The following is a 23,106-nucleotide window of genomic DNA, read 5'->3' on the forward strand; positions in this document are numbered from 1 at the left end:
TGAAATAAACTAAAATAAAATTTTAAAAAAATGGGGAAAAAAAGCTATTTTAAATCATTTACAGTGGATTAAAGTCATTTTCCTAGGAGAAGATAACGATCAAAAGAAAACAAATTCTTTATTAATGGCACAATTAGACGAGAATGCTGCGTATTTTCTGGAGTGCTAAATCCAAATCTTCTTGAGTTAAATCTGAATGTAGAACCCATCGAACTCTATTTCTGAACCACGTACCACATCTTACAATAACTTTCTCTTTGTCTCCTGGGTTAATCTATAAAGATTAAGAAAATTAGCAAATATCAATTACTGAATTCAAGCGTTCACTAAATTTTTATGTTCCCTTTATTCATAGTGTAACTACATAAACTAACCAACACCTCCTAGAAGTAGGAAGGCCTCAGCACAGATCAATTTAGTAGTCCGATGTGACGAAGTTAACTGCGCAGTAGATGAAAAATAAGAAAGATGTCATTACGTTCGGGGTACTAAGCTGCGCAGTGGTTGAAAATACGAAATATGTCATTACGTTTGGACTACTAAAGGATATTTATGGTAACCCGTGCTGAGGCCTGCTCTTTTCTAGGAGGTTTTCTAACCCTTTTATTTATAGTGTTAATTAAATTAATTAGCTATTTTATAGCTTGAATTCATTAGATTAAGTAACTCTTTTATACCTTTAAATTACTAGAATAATTAATAATTTACATCTAGTATTTTCTAGATTAATTTACTTTATTACAGATTTAATTAATCCTTTTTGCCTCGAATCAACTATTACTAGATCAACTTAACCTTCAATCGATAATATTATTCAATATATTGTTCACTAAAATATATATTGTTCATAACATATATTGTGAGTGGGAAATGTACATATACTTTCAATAATACATATTGTTCACTCGCCCTTCAATTACTAATATTATTCAATAATATATATTTATTAATTAATGTATAAATTGTTCACTAGATTATTTAATTTTTCTATATCTTGAGTCCACTAGATCAACTAACCATTTTAAACCTAGTGGGTAATTGCCATAGGCCATTAAGTCAAAGAATATATAATGTGAGTATATATATTCTACATATATATATTCTTACACTTATATATTCTTTGATTAAGGTAAAGGGTAGGGTAATAATTGTTCTTGTTTTCCTGTGGCTCCATCTATGGCCAAGAATTCCCGGTTGGCAGGACCAGCGCCATGCCTACAAGCTATCCCGGCCACACCTAGTGTGTTACTTTGATGGACTCTTTTAAAACTTCGCTTTAATTTAAAGAAGAAACATTTTTTTTAAAATGAATAAATACTGTCAGTGCTGATTTTCTGTTAATTACTTTTTTCTTTGAAGATTTCTCCCTCACTCACAAAGATTTATTGATGAATATTCGCTTCGAGGTATTATGACATAAGCTGAAGGTTAAAAGTCTCATTTTTTTGTAAAAAAAATTTTGTGGCTTTATATATATATATATATTTTACTTCTGGAAAAAAAAATCAGGAAGAACTCTTCTAATAAAAACATAATAAAGAAACGATTATTAAAGAAAAACAACTTCGAAATAACGTTATCAGATTGAAATAATTTCATCTATTTCGACTAATTAAAATAAAATTCTTCATTAAATTTATCACTTTTTGGGATGATTCAAAATGTGTTCGTAAAAATTAAGGTCTTAAAATAAAGCAAAAAGAAAGAACTGTTTTTATTTGTTTTTATTATTCAGTGAATTTTATAGAGCTAATTCGTAAAGTTGCCTGACCATTTCTGTAAATATTAAAGTAGTTCTACGAAAGTTTGCTCGGCATAAGGGAACTCCACGGTACTTAAAGATTTTCCGCTGTGTTAAATGGAGATAACCGTAGAGCCTTCCCATGCCAATATAGTTGAATTGAATGGAGAGTTTAATAATGAAGAGTTTAATAATGAAGAGTTTAATAACAAAGAGCAAGTGATGTGTCAAACACAGACAACATCACATAATCAAATTAAAAATTTAATAAATGAATTAATCAAACGGTATTGTAACCTAACTTTGATATATATATATATATATTACCTGCGCCATTTTTTCTACAAATTGTGCTGATGTCAGACGAGGAGAAGGGAAATTCAATAACAGCATATTTGATTCCACAACTTCAGGGTCCACTGTTAAAAGATCACTTTTCAAGTTGTGTATTTCTGTAATAAATAAACATTACAATTACATTATAACTACATATTACACAAAGTGTCTAAAATAATCACGAGTTATGCACAACAGATCAAAGGTTTGAATATTTTCAAAAGCTGCATTCAATGATACCAAATTGAATCCCTTGACATCAGAATCTGCTGGTGTACTTCAAAATCTTAAATAGAAATATTTATTTTTTTATTGTAGATCAACCCTAGAAATTTACCTCGGCAGCACGGAGTTATGAAGTTTGGGGGTCGTTAGATAGGGTGTTATTACACAAGGAAATGTCGAATATCGGGTGCAATTTACTCTATGCGGCAATCATTTTTTTTTTCATTAGTGTCTCTTAACCATCGCTCAAAAATTTGAAGGAAAAAAATGAATACTACCTGCGAAGATAAATACAGCTTGTAGTTATAAAAATTAAGAGGTAACTGTCACTCAGTTTGATATACTAACGTTTAAGGATTTAAGCTGAGATCTTGTCTTGAGTCAACACTCATCGTTATTCTGGGAGAGAGTGGTGGAGCACCATATAGAATCTCACAATGAGTCATGATTAATCGCGGGACAGACATCGTCAGTCCAAGAAGATAAGTGGCAAACTTCAACGAGTGAAAAAGCGTTGTTTTTCACGGAACTCATGGGCTCTGATATGCAAGAAAAAAACATGATACAATTCCAGGGGAATCCAAAGCAATGCTTGGCGTCTTTTCATTTTGAAGGCATGATATGTCACATTGGAACGTCTTGCCTTAAGAGCCAAAAAAGAAAAAAGTAAAATTTTAACTGTTGCTTACAGCATCTTGGTTCAGAGGAAATGCGTAGGTGTAGATGCTGATCACGTCGAAAGTCTTGATATACTATATACATAATACATAAGCCTATATTTCTGTGCCTGCAAACTCACTTAACAAGCAGCCTTACTTTTGCCAGAACGTGATTTGTAGCCAGCCTTTTTAATTTAATAGCGCTATACGCGAAGCGTGCAATGACTAAAACCTAAATCTATCGATTTCGCTCAAAGGTGCTGATCAAAGGGGCCGACGAACTGGTGATGATGAATTCCACATATTCAAAGAGTGTGTGAATGCGAATGAACGAGGAACGAGTACAATTCAAACTTTTTAAAATATATTGGTAACACAACAGATATCACAGCTTCTTTTTGTGATCTGACATGCATTTTTCGATATACAGTCAATTCGCTATAACTCGAAGTACGATAACTCGAATATTACTATAACTCGATTTTTTTATGAGGTCCCGACCCTTTTATCTTCAATTTCATGTTAATTATTCTCGATTACTCGCATTTTACTCCCTTTAACTCGATTTTTTTGGGATCTTTTAAAGCAAGAAAAAAAAAACTAAGAGCCCCTTCCCCTTGCCCCTTCCTTTGCAACACACACACAATGTCTTTCGCAATCTTCATGGAGGAGCTAAAGCTGTCCCTCTTGAAGTATGTGAACAGTGGTTAAATGAAACGTTACCAAATTTACTTCAAGGATACAGATAAAATGATGTTTTCAATATTGATGAAATGGGCTTATTTTTTACATGTCTTCCAAATAAGACTATGTTAAGGATGAAAACTGCTCAGGGGGTGAAATGAGCAAGGACCGTTTGACTGTCCTAGTTGGAGGAAATGCCCTTACTTGTTATCGGAAAATACCGAAATCCCCGATGTTTCAAGTAAAAACGTATCCTTTGGATTACAAGTCTAACAAAAAGTTTTAGATGACGTCAGTTTTATTTGAAGACTATGTAAGAAAATTGGATCGGAAATTCTTCGCTAAAAAAAGAGATACTCTTTATGGATAAATGCACAGCGCATAGTGATCTACCTAATTTGAAAGCAGTAAACTTGCAGTTTCTCCCGCCAAACACAACAGCAAAGTTGCAGCCGATGGACCAGGGTATCATAACGTGCTTCAAACAGTCTTATCGTAAATGGCTTGTCAGAAAAATGATCTTAAATATTGTAAGCATTTACAAGTATGTTAGAAGCTATTACAAATATAATTTCAAATTTAAAAAATTTAACGACATTTTCATTCTGCAGCAAAAAATAAAGATTAATTTTAAAGTTGCCTCTTGTTCAACCTCTGGCGGGGAAAATAGAGAGCAGTCAAGTTTTTTATCATTGAATGGGTCTTTTGTACAACCATCAACATTTCTAAGGCCACGTTATCACCGCAGAGTTGATTTCATATGCTTGATATATCTTGGCATCTGCAGCTTGAAACTGTTGAGATGGCCAGAAAATTTGATACAAAAACTAAATGTAAAAATTAATGTATTTTGATAGTTTTGATATTAGATTTTCAAAAAAAGATATTTTTGTTGAAAAACAGAATAATAAATTTTTCTTACCATGTGCTAGTTTTTTCGCTCTCTTGTGGTCAACGCTTAATCTTTCCATAGCGGAATCTAACCCAACTAGAGCTGCCGCAGCTAGAATACCAGCTTGTCTCATGGCTCCGCCCAAAACCTTACGACATCTGCGCACCCTAAGGGGTAAAAAATAGTGCTTGACATTACAGTGACATAATTAACTATACAGTCTGAATAACAAACAAGAACTGCTTTTATTGTGTATATAGCCGTATCATAATACGTACCTAACGATGAATTCCTTAGAACCAACAACAACAGATCCAACTGGGGCTCCAATACCCTGTATCAAAAACAAACACCGTAACTAAACACTGAATAATAAATAAATCAGGTGTATAGGTTTGATATAATTAAAATTATGCTGTTAAGACCATAAAGTTCCCAACGTGGGCATACACCCTCTCCCTAGTGGGTGATGGAAAGTTTTAGGAGAGCTCTAGAAAGATTTGTCCAATTTCAACAGTAAAGTGATAAATTTAATTTACTTATTTGCAGACACTTAATTTTACGTACAAGTTTTTTCAAAATTGGTACAAAAAACGTTTGTAATGTAAATACATTTGTCTTTAGATATATTTTCAATAACTTAAAGGTAGAGTCATAACTGTAGAGGTGTATGTTAAAATATTTTTAAAAAAATCAAAAGATTTAAAATTAAGCAAGAAATGTTCTATTTATTATTCATTTATTTTTATTGGGTTTTTTTCCGTAAGGGGGCGTAAAAAATGTTTTGACTTGCTAAGTGGGCGATGATCTATGTGTCCAAAATGTGTTATAAGAAAATTCATCCTTAACGTGAAGGATTTCTTGATATAGAGCAGCAATGTGACCAGTTATATTCTTGCTTTCAGTTCATGTCCAATTATAATACATTCTAATTTGCGATCTCATCTTCAATCAGCTCTTTCGTTTGTAATTATCATGTTTCAGAACAATTTTGGTACAGAGAGTCCGAATAATAAAGTCTTTTTCCATCCATGCAATGCCACCCTTTGGTCGAAATGTGAACTTTGTAATTGTAGATTTCATTTCTTGGTGGTTCATTTAGCACATGAATCAAGTCTTATCGTCATCCTCATACCAGAACGGACACTATATGGGCATATTTGCAGGGTGTTCTAATTAAAGTTACCAGGTAGAGAGTAACTTTAATTACAACAATCCAGCATATATATACAATGGGCAAATGAAAAAAAGGACCTCCCTGAATAACTTTTGATCTAACTATCGGATCTTCACATTCTAGGACTCAATCTTAATAGTTCGAGGAGGTGACCTCAAATATGCTAATTAACAAATGCAGACGATATTTTAAGTTACTAAATCATTCACAAAACGTACTTTCTTCGAATATACCTTTTGTTCAACAAATTCGGATATCTAAATCCCAAAATAAAAGGGGTTAGCCGCAATCTGGAAAATATGATCCCGACAAATAGTCAAGAGTGTGGTCCAAAGTTCGAACCCCTTAATGTTAAGTTTACTTTTTGCGTATTTCGCTATATCTCTAAAATTTTCTAAGCAAATTAAAAAAAATTTATCCGCAATAATAAAATTCATTTTTCAAAGATAATTCCACGCAAAAAATTACTTTTAGTAAATATTGATTATTTTTTATTTTATTTACTTACGAATGGTGGAAAAAATTTTGAATCGCAAGGTATACAATTTTTTGCATCATTTTAAAGAATACAAGGCACAATACGAAAATTTGAGCAAAACCAGGGAAATAGTTCTTGAGAATATGAATTTCAAAAAATTCTGATTTTCAAAATTCGATTTCTCAAGAACTATTTCCCTGATTTTGCTCAAATTTTTGTATTGTGCCTTGTAAAGTTATATTCTTTAAAATGATGCAAAAAATTTTATACCTTTCAATTCAACATTTTTTTGACCATAAAATAATAAATATTTATTGAAAAATATTTTTTGCGTGGAATTATCTTCGGATAAATGATAATTATGGATAATTATGTGCGCATTTTTTTGTAAAATTCGCCTAGAAAGTTCTGGAGATATAGCAAAATACGCAAAAAGTAAAATTAACGTTAAAGGATCCAAACTTACAGCTCTTTCCAGACCAAACTATTGGGACCATATTTCTCAGATTGCGGCTACTTCTCTATATTTTGAGGGTCAGAAATTCGAATCCGTCAAAAAAAAGGTATGTTTATTCAGAGAAAGTACGTTTGTGTATCTGATTTCATGACTTTAAATATCGTCTGCGTTTATTTATTAGCATATTTGAAGTCTTCCCTTCGAACCATTAAGATTGAATTCTAGAACGCGAAGATCCGATCATTAGATCAAAAGTTATTCAGGGTGGTCCGGTTTTCTTTTTTCTTTTTTTTTTCGGCACATTGCACATAATGTAAAGGATTCAAACTGCATAAATATTATTTAACAAAATTGTTTTGATATTCGCCATGAGGTTTCTGTAAAATAAGCACATTGCTCTATATCTATACAAAATCGAAATATTATTGGGAGAGAAAGAAGTAGAATACTATCTAAAGATGCACTTACCGATAACAGTATTATACTTATAGAAATGAATAATAAATGCAGAAAAACAAAACGTACTTTTTTGATATTTTTTTTTTATAAATTCAGATAATGTAATCGGGCGTAACTATAATCTGTAAAACATTATCGCATTAGTTTCACCAGGGGCGCTGTTAAAAAATTGACACATAAGCGATTAAGATTACATAGTAGTAATTGAAAATTCGATCACCAGATCGAAACTTATTCGGTAGTTTTGTTTCTCCTTTTGTACACTGTACAATTAATTATTTACCTTAGAAAGACACATAGATACAGATGCGCAATCTTTAACTATTTCATGCGGGGGTATCCCAGAGTGGACAGCAGCATTTAATAAACGAGCGCCATCCATATGAACAGGCACACCACGATCACGGGATATGTCACAGACCTGGATGGAAATGAAATATTTCGTGAATGAAAACAAATCATTGTGCGTACATTGGCCATGAAATTCTAAATAAAACATATTCTATAAGACAGAATTTAAAAATTTTCAACAAAAAAAAAAAATTTTTTAGCATGAAAATGGTCAAAACAATTTCTAGTGGCAACTTCAAGTGAAAGGCAATAATTTTTTTCCCTGCAAAACTCCTATTTTTATTTCAAAATTTTTCATCAGATGGCACAGCAAAAATTAAACCTGGAATGGATGGTTGACTGAATGTAAACAATAACAAGCTTCTTAAAACCAGAAGAAATTTAGAAAACTTGCGATTTATTCCTCCGCTTATGTTATGCTTAGAGGCGATGTGTATTATGTTGGCTTAATATGTAGTGTATTATGTAGGCGTAGGCTTAATATTCCAGGAAGTTTTATTATTGTGGTTTACATTTACTCGTAATTTTACCATTCATAAGAGTTTTCTGTAATTTATAAATTCTAACGGGTCGTGAAACTAAAACAAAGTTAAGAAAATTAATATCATGACACAAATAAAGTGTAAGGTTTGCCATGTTTTGAATGTTATCCCTTATTTGGCTATATTAGTGCACTGATTGTTATTTTTTGAGTAGAATCATAGCATGCTTGTGGAATATTCCAAATTCATTTGTTGTTTGTCTCGTTGAAATTTAAATAGAAAGAATGCAGAAGTATAATAATATTGGATGGCGTGCATTTTCAAACTCAGGCGTAAAAATCAATTGAAAGTAGTAACCCGGAAGTCTTAGAACGAATTTTAACCACTAGCGTCCTCTGTGCTTAACTTTACACGGTCAACCATCCAAAGATAAGCAGCCTGAAAATTAAAAATGCCTTCACGAATTTTCAAAATCTTTCAATGAATAAAAATCACATTTGGCGATCGAAATGGGCAACAGGTGGCGTAGAGCAGAACTCTCTACCTATGGCAACACTTCGCATGCTTTCAACATTAGCAGGTGGAGTGTCATAGCAGAAGGAAGTACGTTAGTTTCTTTCTTCACTTTTAAATAGATTAAAACTACATTAAACATAGTTCTAAAATTAAACGACCTGGAAATTTAAAAACTGTATATTTTTGACAAGGAAATACGAAAAATATTAAGAAAGGGGAAAATATCGTAATATATTCCTATACAACTGAGAAGAGGGATGGGAGAGGGTCACGACATGAAACCGATTTTCTCCCCAGAGGGAGTATTAGAGTGTTGCGATCGCGATTACTTTATTTTCGGAATTTCCATCAACAGCCAAGATGGCACATTGTAATTGGAAGAGGATTTTTACATGCATCTAAATGCAGCGGGGAAAACGGTCTCCAACTGTCGCACATTTTTTGAATTAAAACTAGAAATTTTGGGGGATGGGAATTATCCTCTGTAAGAATAACTTGTTGCAATAATTTTTATTTTTAACTTTAACTATTTTCCTTTTACAAACTTTTGAAAATCTCGTATCTAGGAAATCTGTAATTTATACCTGTTGAATGAATGACTGTGGTAAGACTCTTCCACCGCATCGATTATTTGTATTCTCAAGGCAAACCACTCCTGTGGATGGCTCATGGATATCTGGGTTTGCTGGTCTGAACTTTTCTTTCAATTCCTCCAATGAAAACGTTCCATCATCTAGATTTTTCAGGGTGCTGACATTGACACCGCCAAGCTGAAAAGGTAAAAAATGATACATGGTTGTGAAAGATAATAAAAAGAAATAACAACAATTTGTGAATCCAGGTTGTGAAAAAGAAATGCATAAAAAACGATTTTGATTTTCGAATTAAAATTATGAGAAGAAAATCAGTTTTGTTAGGATTTACTTGTATTCATACGGAAAAAGCACTAACTCGTTCTCGTAAGATTTGGTGCAACACTACCTGATGCCTTAATATTCATAAAACAATAGAGACTCAAATGTGCTGGCCACCTTGTCACAAAGCAATAAGATATTGATGTAAGAAAATATTTCTGGCAAAGCCTGCGGGTTCCAAACCTCGGGACAGACCCCTTTCTGAGATGGATTGATTGCGTTGAAAAAGACCCTAACTCTGTCAATGTTATAAATTGGAATACTTTTGCCAAAAACAGAGGTGTCTGGTTCAAGCCAGGACCCATCCAGGACAATTGAGCCAATAAAGATGGAAACTTATTAAATAAAAAACGTTTCTCATCACTTTTGTATTTATTTTTAGTAATTTTTTGAATTTCATAGCGTTTTTTTTTTACACTCTTGGATATTAATGTGCGACACACAATGCATTCATTTTTTTTACACATCACTTTTGATAAAAGTTCTAAAAACATGCATTGCAAAAGGTAATTACGTCACATTCTGCAAGTAAAATTTAGTTCTATTTGTTTTTTCTGTTAAATACTAATTATTATTTGGACATCAGATATCGGACCAATCATGGCTAATATGCATGGTATAAAAAATAATGTAAAGTCGAAAACTGCAACTTTTTCGGAAAGATAATTTTTGCTTCTATTCATTATTCATTAGTTTGGTGCAATGATAGAAATTACGTATATCCTTGCTTTTAAAGTTTCTTAAATTATTTTTTTTCAATCATTCTTAATAGAATTTTAATTTTTATTACATATCATAAAAAAGCTAATTTAAATATTTATTCCAGGGATGAGAGTAGTCAGAAAGTAAAAAAGAGGAAATCCAAGAATATATATATATATATATATATATATATATATATATATATATATATATATACACACACAAAAATTTGACAAAAAGAGTGAGATCTTTAAACTTGTAAACCATGTGATTATAAATCCTGATGATTAATTTTAAAATTGTATGAATATATAAATATTAATCACATGCCTTATTTTTAAATTGAGACAATATGAATCCCGATATGAGGCTTTTAAATCAAGTGAATATGAAACTCTATATAGAATTTTAAAGTATGCAGAAATACAAATCATGATGCGTAATTTTTAGAGCACGTAAATACGAATCACGATGCATAATTTTCAAACCGCGCAAATACAAATCACAATGTCTAATTTTTAAATCACGTTTAAGTACGAAAATCGATGTTTGATTTTACAACCGCAAAAACGTATCACGACATAGAATCCTAAGCTCACATGAATACCAATCGCTACATAGGGTTTTAAAAAGCGTAAATACAAATTACTTTATTGGATTGGATTTCGTATAAATACGAAAATCGATGTTTGATATTACAACCGCAAAAACGAGTCACGACATAGGATTTTAAGCTCACGTGAATACGAATCACTACATAGGGTTTTAAAAGAGCGTAAATACAAATCGCTATATTGGATTTTTAAATCTCGTAAATAAGAATCGCAATGTCCGATATTTAAATCGTTTGAATAAGACTCGCAACGTTCAACTTTTAAATCAAGCAAATACGAAAATCGTGAATACGAATCGCTACATAGGGTTTTAAAAGGGCGTAAATACAAATCGCTATATTGGATTTTTAAATCTCGTAAATAAGAATCGCAATGTACGATATTTAAATCGCCTGAATAAGACTCGCAACGTTCAACTTTTAAATCAGGCAAATACGAAAATCGATGTTTGATAATAAAATAGCGATTTTAAAAATGCATAAATGCAAAATGCGATATTGGATTTTTAAATCTCGTAACTAAGAATCATAATGTGCGATGTTTGAATAGCGTAAATAAGAATCGCATAGCGCAACTTTTAAATCAGGTAAATACGAAATCGATGATTGATATTAAAATCGCGAGAGACTGGAATTGGGATTTCTAAAAGGCTTGTTTGTATTGTTTTTGTTTAGACATAATAAATAAAAATTTACAAGATTAAGTGAATGAGCAAATAAATATTTTCACCCCAAATCCACCTCTATTATTTTATTTATTTATTATTATTTTTTTTTTTTGTTTGCTTTCACGCCAGACAACAGGGTCATGACGTCTGAATTGCAAAAATACGAGCTATCCGGCGGACGAATAAAAATACCGAAAATCTTATTTTCTGTGAAGAGAAAATAGCTAGAATAAGTAAAAATACGGAAGGGTGGGTTAGCAGCTAGGATGTAGTTTGAATTTTTTCTTTATCTTTGAAAATCGTAAATAAATATGATTATTTTATTTTAACGATTGAATTTTCAAAAAAAAAAGCAGGATATTTATTTTTTTTTTTTAAAAACGAAACTTTTAGAGAATTCGAGTTTTTGATAAAAAGGCTGAAATTCGAAAGGCAAAAGCGAAAAATTCTCATCTCTGTATAAAGGTCAACCAGTTTTATCCCAAGGAAATGATTTTTTGAGAAACTTCAGAGGGAGGAATGAGGACTTCAATGCTTTCGCTCCGAGGAAAATTAAATTTCTCATAAAATATTTTAACTTGTTCAAAAAAATTTCCGCAGAAATTAGCGGGAAAAATGGAAAAATCTAAAAAGAAGCGGAAATCCGCGAATCCGCGGAAGAATCTCATCCCTGTTATTCTTTTCTTAACAGTTAATGTAACTGCTAACTGTTTATTTTAATACATATGTAAAACTCATTAATTCCCTGCCACAACTAAATCGAAAACAAAATCTATTTTTAATTCTCATTTCTTACCACAAAAATGTTTCAGTCACGTAGTTAATTCTCTCACGCTTTTTAGCGATTAGTTTTCGTCAAATTATTTTCAAATTTAATATTGATTGCTTTGTTTTGGGCTATTTTATCTTTCGATAAATTGCCAACCATGGATCTCTTCCCATTCTCCTAATTGTCCGTTGAGAATAATTCACTTACTTTTAATTTCGAATTATTGGCCCGTCCCAACTGTTGAATATTTATCTTCACAGAAAGTCTTGATGAGAGAACAAGAATGATTCTCTTGATCCCTTTAACTTCATTTCTGTATTTTATAAATTTGGAATAAGGTCACGCTCATTATATTAAGAATTACATAATCAATCTATTTTTCCTAAACAATTTTATTTATTTTTCTGGGATAAATATCCCTCCTTCATAACAAAAATCAGATGACTTTCATTGCGCCAAAAAATTATACTTAAATTCAATAAAGAAAATGCATCCACTATACAGAAAAGAATTTGGACTTAACTGCTATGAAAATTACGAACATGTTTAAAGTTGAGGAAGGAAAAAATCTAAAATAGGTTCTTTCAAAAGTCTAACTTTTTTTTCATCAAGAAAATACTTTTAATTATTTTTTGTTGAAACACACTTAAATAACAATTGAAAAAAAGATATGTTTAAGCATTTTTTTTTTTTTTTTTTTTTTTTTAGATGGATGAGTATTACGAGCCCTACAAAGCACGTTTAACGTCACTTGAATTACAGACCATCAAAATCAGGTAGATAGTATTTTATATTTTATAACCGTCTTTGACCAACCGACCCAATTCCGGATTTACGACTACTGATGTTCAACTCCGTATCCTTGTAATTTTGAACCCAATCCAGAGGACAAGGAAACTCATTCCTAGGTCAAGGAGAAATGGGAGAAATTTACCTTCGTGGTGGACTTTTTGATAGAACTAACCAGTATTTGCGTTACACGGCGAGGAAAACCTCCCACGGTTAGCCTAACGCCAAGGGGACTCTCACCTATGATCCGTTTACCACTGAGGGTATTTCACGTCAGCATTGTGGTCGGTGCAGGCCGGATGCGGAATTCGTATCGATCAGCCATCGTTGGGATTCGAACCCGGTTCACCTCATTAGAAGGGGAACGCTCTATCCCCTTAGCCATCACGGCTCAGGTAGCTAATATGAGACAGTATGAGAGGTGATAATTAAATAAGATTCTTAGTTTTTTTAGGAGACTTCTTTTTTTATAAGTGCACCAGGAGGTAAATAAGCCGCCTTTTCGCTGCCGCTTACCAACCCCGATGCTTGCTTCGCAATAACTATTGCTTTTTGGCAGAAAGCAGTTTTTTCACAAAAGTTAATATTTTCATTTAAAGTTAATATTTTCAAGCTTGTGTCACCAATTCCCACTTTCAAATATTATTATCTATAAATATTTAGATCTATTGGTGAACAGAAGTCATTTTTCTAAGCAATCATTTTTTAAAATAACATTTATATTGTTGTAACATTATATTGTTCAAACAAATTTGATAAGTTCACAACCGTCATTTAATATTTTCGCTTACCAAACGGGCTGATATATTAAATACCATTATTGCTTGCATCTCAGTGCGCATGAAGCTGATCGTCAAGTTCTAAATCATTTAACAGATATCTTTAACTGTAATTTATAACAGTATATTAATGTTATTTGCACAAAAATAACAATTGTAAAACGGTTAATAAAATTAGATCACTTTTCTAAATTTCTAAAAAAACTCTTAAAATGTAGCGCAGAATTAATAATAATAATAATGAAAAAAAAAAGCATCAGATCTCTTAGTTTTAAACTCTTGAATAAAAAGCGTAATAATATCATTACAGGAAGAAAAAAAAACTTTAAATTGGGTATAATATGAAAAAAACACAACTACTTCGATTTAGTAGGAACAACATATGACGCAATGCTAAACGAATGGAATTTAGTTGTTGTTTATTTAGTTATTGTTATTAGTAGTTGTTGTTATTTGTTTTAGTTGTTGTTGTTTATTTAGTTGTACTTAGTTTCAATAACTTTTCTTTATAATGCAATAAAATCTGGCGAGCAGCTATTTAAACGATCGAACACTTCGTTTGTTTATTTGTGGCTTGAAGTTAGGCTCGCAGAAAATGCCGTTCATGGGTTAAATTTAGTAGGAACAACACAACCTGTGACGTAGGCTATATTATACCCAATTAGGGATACAAAAATATTTATCGAAAAACAACAACTGCATAACTTTTATTAATTTTATGCTTATGATAACCGAAACAATATGGAAATGAATGAGGAAAAACTGCAGGAACAACAATGGAAAACTGCGACGCCATCATTTGGTTTTTATGTACAGTAGGATTTACAAAACAATAGTAAAGAGCAATTATTTTTGAGCAAATTAAACAAATGTGAATAACAAGGACTCTTTAAATTTTACTCTCACATTAGTTCTAATTGGCCCTGTAGTACGCAACTATTAGATGCAATCACAACATGCCTACCTGAGCCACCCCGCCTTGTTCTGACTTCAATATGTGAGATAATTCACCCACTACCACTTCTTGACCCCTTGTCCAACAATGAGCCATGACTGAAATGAACAGTTCATTAAGCTAATAAACCAATATTTCTAAAAAAAAAATGGTTAACAACTACAAACAACTAAAATTAAGAAAAAAAATAGAGAAAATTCTGTTTACCTTATTTTTGCTTATTAATTTTTTGAATCTGAATTTTTTTTAAGTTTTTTTTTTTATTCAGTGTAGTTCTTTTTTCATTTACAAATTAGTCATGCGAGGAAACGAGGTTAAAAATAGGTTTGTAATTGTTTTCAATTTTTTTTTTCATTTTTAAATGTTTTTAAAATTGGTGTAAAAAGAAATAGTAAAAATAATTTTAAGTCTCATTATTAGAACATTCCAGGAAAAGACAAACGATTTAAGTTGATAAACAAAAGTGCGTGTTTTTGAAAAATCCCAGTGTAATATTCCCTATACATACCTGGGCTACACCACCTTGTTCGTACAGGAAAATATGAGTTTGATCGCCAACTAACATTTCTAGTCCTCTTGTCCAACAGTGCGCCATGACTGGAAATAAAAAACATTGCCAAAAAAGAACAAATCAAGATAACTTTTTCTCTCGTAATACTGGATATAACCAAACGCAAAATGATAGAAAACAAATGTTATTATTTAAAGTTACAATAAAAAGCAAGTTTAGTGCTACGAAATTTCAAAAAGTTATTTCGTTAAAACCGTTGATTAAATGGTAATTTCTTAATTATTATTAAACGAACAATTTTACCCATGTAAGATATCTCAATTATTGCGAGAATCGTGTGTGTCCACTTAATGAATTAGTATTAGGGAGATTTCGCAAATTTACATTAGCTTCCATACGCTCTCGTAAGTAAGTAATTGCGCATGCGCTCTTCTAGTACGCATGTGTCAGTTGCGGGGAAATACGCATGCCCCCGCGAAAAAATATGAAACTTCCGTTAGTGAAAATAAGAGATTTTGCAAAAATTCATAAGTTAAAAACGCTAACTTAGTGGAATATCATTTTAACTTTGACCACAAAATCAAAACAAACATTTACAATGGATGTAGACTATTTCGTTAGAGTTTTGGCATACAATTGGGTATAATATAGCCTACGTCACAGGTTGTGTTGTTCCTACTAAATTTAATCCATGAACGGCATTTTCTGCGAGCCTAACTTCAACCCACAAGTAAACAAACGAAATGCTCGATCGTTTAAATAGCTGCTCGCCAGATTTTATTGCATTATAAGGAAAAGTTATTGAAACTAAATACAACTAAATAAACAACTAAAACAAATAACAACAACTACTAATAACAATAACTAAATAAACAACAACTAAATTCCATTCGTTTAGCATTGCGTCAGATGTTGTTCCTACTAAATCGAAGTAGTTGTGTTTTTTTCATATTATACCCAATTCAAGTCAAGATGCTTTGCTCGAAGTAAAACTGCGGATCTGTTAGCAGAAAAATTTGGTAGATTACAGATTTTGATGAATTCAGTGATAAAGAATGCAAATTATTATTAATAATAATAAGTATAATTAAAAAAAATATTATTAAATTTCCATTGATTATTTAACTTCTTTTAACTAAATTGTATAGTTGAAATAAATATAATTTACAATTTCAAAATAGCGAAAATATATCTAGTTTCTTATGTGGCTAGTGCAATCAGACAACCATAATGTATAACAAAAACCAATAAAATTAATTTTTATAGAATGAGCCAATTGTTGTAAGATCACATGATTCATTTTCAAATTTCATCAATACATTTCTCTGAGTTCGCATTCCATGTCCATGTTTTTAATTCGAAGGTATGCTTAAACAAGAAACAATATTTAACAGCTATAAGCAAACGTGCTTGTAGCTTTGTCTTTGTAGCGTAGATCGCGCCAACATTACGTAACGATACGTAGCATCTGAAATAAACGCGAGCATGCGCAGTTACTTCAATCTTACGCACGGGAGCGTACGGAAAACTAACGTAAAAGTGCGAAATCTCTATAATATTAAATAAAAAGATAATCTTCAATTTCGACCACATTTTTATTTCTTTTCTTTTCCCACCATCAAATAGAAAAATCATTCTTTAATTTTATACTTTTTTTTAAAAAATTACTAAGGAGAATAGTATTTGCCTGAAAATTGACAAAAAATTAGAAAAATTTTGTTTTTGTTTTTTTAACATTTAATCAATACATATCATGTTTTTTTTTATATATAAATCTTATTTATCATATCTCCATTATAGTAGAATGTTTATATTAGACTGCAAAAAATAAATAATTAGAAATATTTAATACTTGTTTAAAAAATTTTTTTGGGTCAAAGGGCACAGTAGTATCCACGCTAAATATAAATTTATCAATGAAAATATTTGGGAAATTAAAATATTTAATTGTTTCTCTACTCCTAACACTAGGTTTACGTGACGCGTCATTTTGACGCATTTCGAGTTTTGTAAAGAAAATTACAAGACCCGTTAGAATTTTTATTTTATCTCTTGTAATGACTTTTATCCATTGATCGAGGTAAGCATATATTGAAGTCTATTTTCTTCAAAAGCGTTGAAATATTGAAATTCTCTTTGTGGTATACCTGTCTCTATGGATATGCGTCAATTTGACGCGATCGTAATTCAGACAAAAGTTTGAGTAAACATGCAAGCATCACATCAATAATAAATAGGAATGTACCGACAATACTTCGATCCGTTATCCGATATCGTTATCTCAAATGAAACAAGCGATAAACAACTGTTGCCGATAAGCAAATAATAGAAAGAACAAACGCAGAATGTTAGTAAATAACCACTAAGTAAATTTAGCGAATATAAAGTGCCGAAGTATATAACCCTACAAATTATTTAGAAATAGTGGTATATAAAAATCAACTAATCTGAATTTATTAAATATGTATTCTTATGTATATGTATTCGTTCATGCGTCAAATAATATCGTGTTCGTAGAGATTGAGATAGGTATATAAGAAACGTCCGTAAACCTAATGTTAAGGAAAGGAAAGTACGTGAAAGAGCGTGACTATAGACATGTGGGAATGTAGAAATTTTGACAAGTAAGTCTTTACACAAAACACACGTTGCTAAAATTTAAATATTAAAAACGTAGAAAATGGGTGACCCGTAACGTGTCTTTTTTTCGCAAAAATAAAAAAAAATAAAAAAAGTGAAGCGAGGGAACTTGATTTCACCATCCTAAACGGGCTATGGAGCTAGAATGAATTTCTAGAACACTTATTCTGTGCATTCAGTAGAATATCTGGATATCGGTGTCTAGCTACATCTGGGAAATACTTTCCAAGACTAAAGAGGAAAACGTTAAAAATTTGAAGGGATTTTTACATATTTATTTTTCCTACTTACTTGCAGCGAGATTGCCCATGGTACCAGATGCAACGTAGATTCCTGCTTCTTTACCCAGTAACTTAGCCACTCTTTCTTCCAGAGCTGAAAAATTTATTTGAAAAATTTTCAATTTTATTCAAAGTATACGAGGTGTTCTGTAAAGACCACCTTTATACTTTTATATATCCACTATTAGAATCCTTATCAAAAATGAAAACAAAAAAGGATGCACTTAAACGAAAATTCAATCCGGAAAAAAACAAAAACACATTAGAAATCTGACGAATCGCAGTTCAGAAAACCAATGTAATAAACAACATAACAGGTTTGTTGCGGGATGAAACAGAGAGTATTTGAAAGACAAGTATACGAAACACTTTCAAGTTTCAACTTCTAATTATGCCTTTTGTTTATATTTATTACATCTGCCTTCCTCTACAGTAATTTGTCAGATTTCGATAGCGTTTTTGTCTGTTTGTTTTTCCGTTATACCTTCATTTAATACCTCCCCCCATAAGTATATTTTTCTGCTTTAATTTTATGTAAGGATTCCAAAAATACATATGAAAGGCAGCCTTTATAGTACACCCTGTATGTTAACAAGGAAGGTACTTCCACCTGGGGATACATTGCCCATTTCTGAGGAAAAAAACTTTTTGTTGGCTATTCAAACAGTGATTGAGTAGCCAACCACTGTTTGATTTGGTTGGCAAACAGTAGCTACTCAATGGCCTAGATTATTGTTGCAGAGCACTGTACTCCCGTTCTGCAACTGTAATCAAGGCTGTTAGTTGTACTGTTGACAAGAGCTGAGACAAAAAAAAGAAATAATTTTTTTTTATCTGTTTTAGTATTAGTTTCTTAGTATGAGCTAATCAATTTGTAAAGTGGTTTAAGTATTTGTCGAAATTAAAATCCAATAGGTTCGCATGGATAGGTGGAAAGTTTTTCTCATTATTTCTACCTGAGCTGTATATAATCATTGGTGGGAAATGATTGTGGACTTCTTTGCAACTAAATTTTCATGTCCTCAATACGTTTGACAATCTAACATCACGATCCAATGGAAATTTGAAAATTTTTTTTCCACCTCTCATTAACTGACCCTAAAAGTCAAAACGACCAACTAGTATGGATAGCCTGGCTAGCAGGGCGCTGGACTCCCGTTCGTGAGAACAGGAGTTCTAATTCAGCTGGCCGAAGATTCTCCGAGTAGTAAATGGTAACTGATGCACGTTAAATCTGTCCGGTCACAAAGTCCTCCCTGTTCCCATAACAAATTACACCTCTGGAGGTGATCATTCTCTAGTTCAGGTCAAAATTACGATCTGTGGTTGGGTGTATGAATGGGTCCGCCCTATAAACGGGTGTGACGTATGGGTATTACAGAAGTCGAATTCTTATCGATAGATGGCGCCACTGATAAACAAGAAAAGCACTCTCTGCCTTAATGGTCAACGACAACAACAACCAACTAGTATGTGATACTCATCTTAACTGTTAATTAGTAAGACCTAAGATTTTTACTCATGTCTCAATCAGTCAGTTTTAATGAAGAAAAGAAAACACGATAAAATAGAACAGAACGTTCAAACTGCTGAAACGACATCTTGAATTTTCAAGCACGAAATTTAGTAGTTACTAAATTCACGGGGGGGGGGGGGATTTACAGATTGTAATTCATTCCGGAAATCTAAACATTATTTCACTCTCTCCAATTGACGGAGAAGCCCACGCAATTTTTACTGCTTAAAGTTTAAAATTAGGCAAAGTAACTCCAGTTGACTGTGCCTAAAGTGTATATTCAAAATTTCAGTTTTCTTTCTTTAAAAAAAAAATTTAAAAAAAAAAAAAAAAAATTTTTTTTTTTACATATTATTTTGTTTTTCATTGACATTAGTTTCAAACTGCACTTCAAATAGTAAAATAGTAGAATTAAATTAACATTATTATTTATTTAAAATTAATTAATCTCTAAAAATTAAACAGTTTAGGAATTTTTCGATATTTGAAAGTAAGTTAGATTTATCATGTCTTATGGGAAAGAAACAGATGTTCTGAAGGGAGGATGTAAAATAGAAATTGTTTGGTGTAGATTTACTTTTTAATTACATTTTATTTTGGTATGGTTAAATTCTCTCTCTCTCTCTCTTTTTTTTTTACATCTGTTTAAAATTAGTAAGTGCAGCTCAATTTAAGAAATCTGTCATAACTTAGAGACTGCTGAAACAACTTCGAGTTACGGAAGGGCAGACCCCACTTAGCAGAGTCATTACTCCATTTTCGGGAAGAAGATTATATTTTATCATACAAAGTTTATAATGTTAGAATAATAATGATTTTCCCTTTAATTTTTGTAATGTCAATTTTTTAATTAAGAAAATGATTGAAGATTTCTAGGTTTTTATATATTTTTTTCTTTTAACAGGGCGCAATTCAAGTCTTAACTGAGCAGCCCCAGTTAAACATTCTATTTATTTGTTACGTATCTTTTTCTTGACTTTTTTTATTTTCTATCTGCGTATTGTAACAGAGGGCGCTGTTTTCTTTAGTTTTTAGTGTTTCCTTTTCATTCGGCTTGCTTGTGAAATCGATGTTTGACCTGGTTAGATGAGTTTTTATTTTCTGATGATTTTGTTTGAGTTTCGTTTCTAAATTGGTTATTTGTATTTCATGTTTTTTCCTGGACTTCTATAGAAAACCATCAGAGTACTGAGGGAGTTAATTTAGGCATATGCTTCTCCCTCAATAGAAATGGTTTTGTTTTATAGCTACCGGGGCCGGTACCCCCTGAAGACGTCGGCTTCGGTGGTCATATTTTTATTTCCTTCGTTTCCTTTATTGCTACTTTTTTTGAAATTTCTGCTGCTTTTCAGCGCGTTTTTTTCAAAGAAGTTTTATCTATTTAGAATTAAAATGTTTTTTTTTTCAGTATTTATAATGCTAGTTAATTTATTATAATAGCACTGCAGCAAGCATTGCCCCCGCTAGCTTCGCACAAATTCTACAATCATTTCCTGTTTTTTACGATAAACAAACTGTTGCATTTTAATTAAAAACTATTTAATTGAAAGATCTCTAAATATTTTACTGTATTGACACAGATTTGGTTTCACAGATGTAGTTCCCGATTCAATTGGGCTGAATTTAATTATTTGGTTTGGTACCATTGTAACTTCATATACAATTTTATTTTTTAAATTCCTGTTTAATATTTGATTGGTATAAAAATTAATGTTTTTCCCAAAAAAGGATAATTTAGTAACTTTGCGAAAAGTTGATTCCTAATAATGTTGTACGATTTTGTATTCATTATTTTAATTGAATGTGTTGATTGAACACAGCAGTTTATAATAATCTGTAACTGATTTACTCATTAATAATTGCAAATCGAACTTTAAACTAAGAGTTATATCGAATTTAAGTCTTGTTACGACCCCGCATCTGAACGACCCCTGACCTGACGGTCAGTGGGTGAAGGACAAGGGAAGTGTCGCTCCCCTATCGTGGGTTAAAAGAGATCTGGGAACAAAAACATACTTTTTCTGAATGTAGCCGCAATCTGGGAAATATAATATGGTTTGGGAAGGAGAACGGTCCTAAATTTGGACCCCTTAATGTTAATTTTACTTTTTCGTATTTCGCAAGAACTATTTAAGCAAATTGAAACATTTTTACACACAATTATAAAACTCAAGTTTTCACAGGTCAATGCAAAAAATATTTATTATTATTTGTTGTTTTATTTAATAATAATCGAAAAAATTTTGAATTGTAAGGTAGACATTTTTTTACATCATTGTAAAGAAGGTAATTTTACATGACAAAATACAAAATTTCTGCGAAATCTGTCAAATAGTTTCTAAGAAAGCAAACTTCAGAAAAGTCGTATTTTTAAAATTTGATCTGATCATTAGATCAAAAGTTATGCAGGGTGGTCCGTTTATTTTTTTGCCCACAGTATATAACTTGGCAAGTATATCATCAAATATTGGTATTTTTTAAAATATTTTGATAACAATATTCAAAAAGTATTCTCCCGTTATATATCCTGAATACTATCTTTTACAATAAAGATCGAATTAACAATAATTATCTAATTTGATTATATCGAAACTAATGTCAGCAACAATAAATATCGTAGGCCATAATATCGAAACCATTTTCAACACTGACAATTGTATAATACATTATCATAGTTGTAAATAAATTTCATTTAAGTAGAAATATTAATAAATAATAATATTAATAAAAAAGTTAAATTTTAAAATTATCATTATTTAATCATGAAAAAGTAAAATTTTTATGATATATCGCTATAATTAAAATAAGATATCGCCTCGCAATTACGATGTTATCATTACAATTAAGACATTTCAATAGATTAACGGAAATATTGTCTAATATAACTGTAAATTAATTGTAACGATATATCGTGAAATATCGATATTTCTTTACTATATATCATATTAAAACTTCGTAATTCCTAGCACTACTTATGACCCTATTTCAAGACGATTTAGTCTTAATAATAATAAAAGAAAAAAACGTACCATTAATTGTGGGGTCTTCCTGGTAAACATCATCCCCCACTACAGCTTCAGCCATAACGCGGCGCATCTCGGCCGTAGGCTTGGTGACGGTGTCACTTCGCAAATCTACTTCTCGCACCATTTTGCTCGACATCAATCAGAAAAGTGAGTTCGAAAAATATTTGCTGGATGCTGGGCGAAACTTGATATCGTCAATCACTTATCAAAATTTTTTTTATTAGTTATTTTGGATGTTATATAATCATTTAGATCTACAAAACACACTAATGAATTGAAGTGATAAGATAAAAAAGAAACCGACGTGACCGATTATTTCCTGCTGTTAACTAGAGATTTCTTTCCTCATATGTTCAAGACGTTGCTAAGCAACCGGATGACAGAAATGGAAAGAACTAACTTCGATGTTCAAGGCCACTAAAAAGAGATAAATTGAGATGTGTCAAAAATGCATTTAAGTTTTTACTGATATATCGTACAACCGTT

The 23,106-nt window shown here is 31.5% G+C and overlaps 1 protein-coding gene across 2 annotated transcripts; it reads right to left on the reverse strand.

Moving 5' to 3' along the window:
• Window positions 1-99: 99 nt before the first annotated feature.
• LOC107455923 (uncharacterized) lies at window positions 100-22,769 on the reverse strand. 2 transcript variants are annotated; one of them, XM_016073652.3, is made up of 9 exons: window positions 22,624-22,769; window positions 18,089-18,172; window positions 14,656-14,744; window positions 9,042-9,227; window positions 7,392-7,529; window positions 4,816-4,871; window positions 4,568-4,704; window positions 2,069-2,193; window positions 100-274 (listed from the first exon to the last, which is right to left on the reverse strand). In XM_016073652.3, the coding sequence occupies exons 1-9, from the start codon at window positions 22,754-22,756 to the stop codon at window positions 134-136; spliced, it is 1,089 nt and encodes a 362-aa protein (XP_015929138.1). In that variant the 5' UTR covers window positions 22,757-22,769; the 3' UTR covers window positions 100-133. The 2 variants fall into 2 exon arrangements, with proteins under 2 accessions (XP_015929138.1, XP_015929137.1); XM_016073651.3 differs by lacking the exon at window positions 14,656-14,744 and adding an exon at window positions 15,155-15,243.
• Between the last annotated feature and the right edge of the window lie 337 nt (window positions 22,770-23,106).

The sequence above is a fragment of the Parasteatoda tepidariorum genome, chromosome 2 (assembly GCF_982258835.1).
Source record: "Parasteatoda tepidariorum strain Cologne lab strain chromosome 2, Ptep-v5.0, whole genome shotgun sequence".
NCBI lineage: Eukaryota > Metazoa > Arthropoda > Arachnida > Araneae > Theridiidae > Parasteatoda > Parasteatoda tepidariorum.